The sequence below is a fragment of the Pipistrellus hanaki genome, assembly GCF_964339955.1.
Source record: "Pipistrellus hanaki genome assembly, chromosome: 2".
Taxonomy (NCBI): Eukaryota; Metazoa; Chordata; class Mammalia; order Chiroptera; family Vespertilionidae; genus Pipistrellus; species Pipistrellus hanaki.
In genome coordinates, this window is record NC_140504.1 from 16,637,705 (window position 1) to 16,644,514 (window position 6,810).

General features: G+C 45.1%; 1 protein-coding gene across 1 annotated transcript; it reads left to right on the forward strand.

Annotated features, from left to right (window-relative positions):
* The first annotated feature begins 563 nt into the window (after positions 1–563).
* Positions 564–6,564, forward strand: P2RY1 (purinergic receptor P2Y1). Its single transcript, XM_084872282.1, has 2 exons — positions 564–1,893; positions 4,279–6,564. Exon 1 carries the CDS (start codon positions 699–701, stop codon positions 1,851–1,853), a length of 1,155 nt encoding a protein of 384 aa, XP_084728408.1. The 5' UTR covers positions 564–698; the 3' UTR covers positions 1,854–1,893; positions 4,279–6,564.
* Positions 6,565–6,810: the final 246 nt, after the last annotated feature.

Sequence of the window (6,810 nt, forward strand, 5' to 3'; positions counted from 1 at the left end):
GGAGCCCAGACTCCGCCCACCCTCGCGGGGAGCCGATCTCCCGCCGGCCCTCCCTCTCGCACTCGGGACCTTGCGGGGCCTCGAGGAGGAGGAGGGTCGGGGAGCGGTCCCGACGGCGGCGGCGAGCGGCCGCGATCCGATCCCAAAGCGCACGGGGCTGCAGCCGCCACGCGGGAGCGGCGCGGGCCCCGGAGCCGAGCTGCCCGCTTGCAAGGTGGGGAGGAAAAGGAGGAAGATGCCCACACGAAGTTGATCTCTCGGGCACGGAGGCTGGGGGACGCCCTCCCCACGCCGGAGGAGCGCGGCACCGTGAGTCTGGCTGGGTCTCCCTGAGCCCCGGGCGCAGATCGGGGGAAAGTTGTCGGCGGCGGCGGCAGTGCTCCGCGCGCCCTCGTTGTGTAACCTCGGCGCTGCTTGCCGGGCCGGACGGGGAAGTTGTTGGCCCGCCCGCCGGCCCTCCAGCCCGGTTCGATCCCCAGCCTCGGGCGGGTTTCATGGCCCGCGGCGGCCGCGGGGCCGGAGCCGGCGTCCTGGGCGGCCCCCCGCGCGCCCCCTCCCGCGGGGCCCCCCGGCGCCCGCTGCCTCCCGCGCGCCCCCTTCTCCGATGCGCGCTGCGCCCCTCGCCGCCGACGCCGCCGCCGCCCTCTCTCCGCCTTTCGCCCCTCGGAGCCTCCGCCTAAGTCCGCCGGGACGCGAGCATGGCCGAGGGGCCGTGGTGGTCGGCGATCCCCAACGGGACGGACGCCGCCTTCCTGGCCGCCGCCGCCGCTGGGGGCCTGGGCTCCCCGTGGGGGGGCGCGAACAACAGCACGATCGCCGCCGCCTCCTCCACCGCCGCCGCCGCCGCGTTCCGGTGCTCGCTCACCAAGACGGGCTTCCAGTTCTTCTACCTGCCCATCGTGTACATCGTGGTGTTCATCGTGGGCTTCCTGGGCAACAGCGTGGCCATCTGGATGTTCGTGTTCCACATGAAGCCCTGGAGCGGCATCTCGGTGTACATGTTCAACTTGGCCCTGGCCGATTTCTTGTACGTGCTCACGCTGCCCGCGCTCATCTTCTACTACTTCAACAAGACCGACTGGGTCTTCGGCGACGCCATGTGTAAGCTGCAGCGCTTCATCTTCCACGTGAACCTCTACGGCAGCATCCTCTTCCTCACCTGCATCAGCGCGCACCGCTACAGCGGCGTGGTGTACCCGCTGCAGTCGCTGGGCCGCCTCAAGAAGCGCAACGCCGTGTACATCAGCGTGCTCGTGTGGCTCATCGTGGTCCTGGGCATCTCCCCCATCCTCTTCTACTCGGGCACGGGGCTCCGCAAGAACAAGACCCTCACCTGCTACGACACCACCACCGACGAGTACCTGCGGAGCTACTTCATCTACAGCATGTGCACCACCGTGGCCATGTTCTGCATCCCCCTCGTGCTGATCCTGGGCTGCTACGGCCTGATCGTGAGGGCCCTGATCTACAAGGACCTGGACAACTCGCCCCTGCGGAGGAAGTCCATCTACCTGGTGATCATCGTGCTCACGGTGTTCGGCGTGTCCTACATCCCCTTCCACGTCATGAAGACGATGAACCTGCGCGCCCGGCTGGACTTTCAGACCCCGGAGATGTGCGCTTTCAACGACAGGGTGTACGCCACCTACCAGGTGACCAGAGGCCTGGCCAGCCTCAACAGCTGCGTGGACCCGATCCTCTACTTCTTGGCGGGGGACACTTTCCGCAGGAGGCTCTCCCGGGCCACCAGGAAGGCTTCCCGGAGGAGCGAGGCCAATCTGCAGTCCAAGAGTGAGGACATGACCCTCAACATTTTGTCCGAGTTCAAGCAGAATGGAGACACGAGCTTGTGAAGACGCGAGAAATCCCCACACGCCCGGCTGTTGGAACATGGTAGGATGCTTGCTAAGCGCCACGTGCTTGGTCCCCCGCTTTTAAGTTTCTAAAAGTTTAGAGAGAAAAATCAAACCCAGAACTTAGTGAGTTAAAAAAAAAAAAAAAAAGTCCACACTCACACTTAGCTTGTTTGGGTTTGCTCTCAAGGCTTCCCTTCTTTCTCACCAGAAGCATGCGTAATAAAAAAGAAACTAGCCCAGTTAAACATTCACCTGATCTTCTGCCTGTAGCATTTACAAGCTTTCCTGTTTAAAGTGCACTTGAGTCCTGGAGCTCTTGTGCTGTTAGTAGTTTCTCCAGGAAAACTGATAACCTGGAACTTGAGCTGGTGATGCATCCAGGCTTCAATGATTTTAATGATCCATGGTGGCAACAAGTTGAAGCTCCACTTTTTAAAGTTAGCCTGGTGTATAGCAAAACACGAAATATGATGCATTCAGTATCAAATGAACAGCGGTCTCAGCTGGGGGTCAGTTCTGGGCCTGTCAGGCACAGGTGCTAGCTAAGTTTCTTAGAGACTTGAATGGAAAAGTAAAGACAGTGAATTTAAAAGCCTAAAGAGTCATTTCCCAATTTTTTTCCCCCAGAAAACTGCTCATGCTATGTTGGGTGCTAAGTGTTTGATGATGGAAGCCTGCATATATATATATATATATATATATACACACACACATATGATATATATAGGATATATATATATATATATATATATATATATATATATATATATATGATAACCCCCCAAAATGCATACACACTTTAACACCTGAGAGCTATACATTCTATTTGGAAATTGAAGCATATTTTAATCAACACTGCCTTCAAAGTGTGTATACATTTTGCGGGGAGGAGACTCTGTATTATCTTATGAGAAATGCGTTCAAAATAATCAAAGTGCTTGTACTTTCCTTGTAAATACCATGAACTCTGTTAGACTTCCTGTGGCAAAGGCATTGACTTGCATCACTGCTGTGCGATGCCTCAGGAGTTTCTGCTCCAGTACAAATGCTCCCTCACATCTGTAAAAACAGTTTTGAAAAATCACAGATAGATCACAGACTAAAGCTGAATAACTGTTAGCAAGCTGAGGGTTGTTGAGCAGGAGGGTGGTATTATCAGAGGGACGGTGGTTGACAGTCGATCACAATGCATAGCCTGCAAGCATGTTCTCAGATGTATGAGGCAGCAGGAGACATTTTTAGATTAAGAGTTTTAATTAAAAATCATGGTTTAAAGATTCTTTCTTTTGCTTCTTTGAAATGTTGGGAAACATTAAATGCAATATGAAAAGAAGTCGGAATTCATGTGGGTTGTGTGGAGAGAATGAGAAGCTACAATCCTTTACTATAGATCTTATATCCTCCTATTTAAAGGGGAAAAAAACACACACACACACAAAAAAAAAACAACCTTGAACTATATGAGAAAGGGAAGTAAGGAGAATGAAATGGAAGTACTTAAGGAACCACAGCAGTGAAAAGTAAGTTGTAGAAATGACTACAGGTAATCATATTACTAATAGTTTGTAAGAGAATACCACTGCTTTATATTTTGTTCTCTACTAAGCATTAATGAGGAATCTGTGAAAGACTTCAATCATTTTAATGGCGATTTTCAATGAATATTGACTTGCTGCATTTCTAGCCCTTAAAAAGCCTTAATATTCTATATAATGTAGAATAATGGGGTGAGGTGACACAGTTTATAGCTCCAAACAAATAAATCCAGTAGCAGAGGAATGTTTAATTGTGAAAACCAGTCCCAATAAAGCCAACAGCAGAAGCAGAGTCTGCAGCTCCTGGTGGAATAACTTGTTTGAAATCACTGTGTAAGTAAATCACTGGGTTTGTGCCGTAAGCACCTATGGGACATAGTGACAGGTAAGTCGGGGATTGCCTTCAGTTTGTGCAATAACCGGATGGGTTACAAATTCCTGAGACCTTCAGTTTCTTCTTAAGAGCTACTTCAGTTTATCCAGTCTCAGGCCACTAAGACCATGGAAGAAAAGCTGTGTGTAGCTTCCTAAAAAGTGGATCTTTTTTGCATGTTCAGTGTGAATGCACAGAATTCTTGTAGAAGAAACCTTTTAGATATCTTACCCTGCACCTACTCATTTTGAGGAAGGAAAGGGTTAGCTGGGTTCTCTCTTGGTTAGGGTCCTACAGCATTCTCTGGAGCCCTCCAGAAAGAAGCCTAACTGATGTTATGACTGTGCTGTCCCTTTCAGACATCATGCTCAGTGAGACCAGATCAGTATCACGAAATTGAACAAAATGGAAATTTCAAAGCCTGTACCATCTTTAAACTCAGAGGCTGCTGGCACACATCTCTGTCGTATTTCCTCATCATTTACTTCAGTTTTGTTTGTTTTTTTCCTTTTAGGTCTCAGGCTGTCCAGCTGATTTACAGTATGCGTTACGCACATTGTTTCAGCTTCTGGAGAACTTTATTTAGGAGTGTGGGTCCATGGAGGAGGTGGACAGTGACTAGAAATGCCCTTTTACTCCATGGCATGTTTCTTTTTTTTCCAGAGTGTTTCTTTAGCTTCATACATCCCACAGTAGACAATGATGGCATGTGGATGCATGTCCAATAAGCAAGAATGATCTTCCTGATTCCTTCCAGGCAAAAAGAGCTCTCTGGGAAGAGTCTGTGTGTGCTAATGGTGACATGAGGGTCAGGATGAAGCAGTGATATTAGCATCTGATTCTTGACCTATGATGATATGAATAAGTATTTTAATAAATGCAGAAGTGTGTTGGCATTTTGAGGAAAGAATTGATAAAATTAGGGGATTTATCAGTTAACTGAATTTCACAATACGAAACTATTTTATGGCCAAGTTCAAGGTGTCTTATGGCACACAACTTACATCTTTGATTCTGAGGACGTGAACAAGTTTGCATTGAAATGATAAAAAGACAAACCAAGAAGAGATACAGCCTGAGTGTAGAATTCAGAGTTATAACCATGGCATTGTCATTCGGCTGGCTATGGAACTCTCGACCCTTTCAAGACCATTCTTTGGAATAAAAAGGTTGGATAACAGCCCTCTGTTGGGACTGTGGAAACATTAAGACTACAGACAGACAGCGATGTATGAAATCTTCTACTGTACAGAATTCTTCAATTCCAGTCGTTGGCTGAAAATTCTTACGAAGTTCAATTGTGATGTGTCCTGTAAGTTTTCTCATCTAGGCTGGCAGTACACTACGCTGCCTTTGGATACAAAAGAGAAATGCTTAGAGCTGCTGGAATTGGACTGGAGACAATAAAGATGTGTAATTAGTAAGAGATCTATTGAAGCTTTAATTTTGCTGGTCAAATTGTAGCTATCATAGTATTTATTAATGAAGCTTACAGTTCTTCAGTTGTACAGATTGAAAGACTCTCTTGAAAGATCCCACATATTGATGTAAATTATATTTATTATAATGTACAATATTAATGTTGCACTGGTATCTTTGCATAATAAATGATACATACATAAAATGAATTATTGTATATTATGATGCTTTTCAAATATTAGTATCTTGACATTTTTGTCTTTAGATTTTTTTAATTTAAATAGAGAAATCTGTTTTGTGATATAATTGATTTACTCTAGATACCCTTTTGCACATTTAACTTTTTATTTAGGGTTCTTTCTATACAGACACAATTTGGTGTCCAACTATATTAGCTCAATAGCAAATAGAAAACATCTGGGTCTGTATATAAAATTATAGAAAAGTTGATATTATCTTTTCAGGACATTTGAATTGTACCCTCAAATATGATCAGAGCTTCTAATTCCCAATGCAATGCTTGTCCTAACTTCAAAGTAGATTCACTTAGAAGTCTGGTGGGTTGGGCACTATTGAAGCAGCATTAGAATTTAGAGAAAAACTTAAGGAAGATGGGAGAGAAAACGACAGCTGGTGTAATCTGTTACTGTGCTTAGTCTTGCTTAAATTTCTGTGCTGTGTTTCTTTTTAAGGTGAAATAGTATAATCTTAATTTCTCTGAGACAGAGCTTCTAAGTAACACACTACCAGCAAGTTTAACATTGCTAATCATTTTAATGTTTCAGTTTTTCAGTTAAGAACTTTAATTCCAAGTGTTAATAGTGATAACTGTATTATATTTGGCTGCTGAATTCTGTTACATTTTTATTCTGTTGTACATTGTATCATACATGTCATTACAAATTAATATGAAGGGGGATATACGTGACATATCGAAATTTGTGAATTTGAATTGTAGTCTGTGCTTTTGCAAAAATGTTTATTTTTATATTATCTGTGACTTTATATAGATAATTGAATTGGGTTTCCTTGTGATTAATAGTGATATTGAATGAGCAGTATGGAAACAGTGTTACTTGACTTTTTGAGCTTTCTCAGGTTTATCTAAATCAACGGTAGCTTAACAAATTCCAAACTAATTGTGCACAATTGTGTTTCTAATAAAAGGAATGTACATTTCCTATACATTTGCATGCAGGAAAGTACAATGTTGTGTGTGTGTTTGTGTGTACATGTGCGTGCGTGCGTGCGTGCGTGTGTGTGTCTAAGGCATGGCAGCCAATTTTGCATCTGCTATTGATAATAACAGCAGAGCCTTGATATCATTGTACCTATCATAGACAATTAAAACTGAAAAGTCTCAATAAAACTATGAAATGTGGTCTGCTGGCTTCTATGTTATCATAGTGTTAATACTCACAGGTTTCCCCACATTTTGACATGTACTGTTATAACACCTGGCAAATCCTATAGGATGTATAGAATTAATGCAGGCATTTCTTAAGGGGTAGCTTGAACTGTAATATAGCAAAGTGTTAAAGAATGAATTCTGGTACAAGATAATTGGTGAGATTACCATTATTTGAGACGATTCATAGGAATGTGACCTAATCTTTGAGGAAAATAT

Excerpts from the sequence above, each read along its gene's own strand:
- P2RY1 (XM_084872282.1), top strand. The coding sequence starts at position 699 with ATGGCCGAGGGGCCGTGGTGGTCGGCGATCCCCAACGGGACGGACGCC.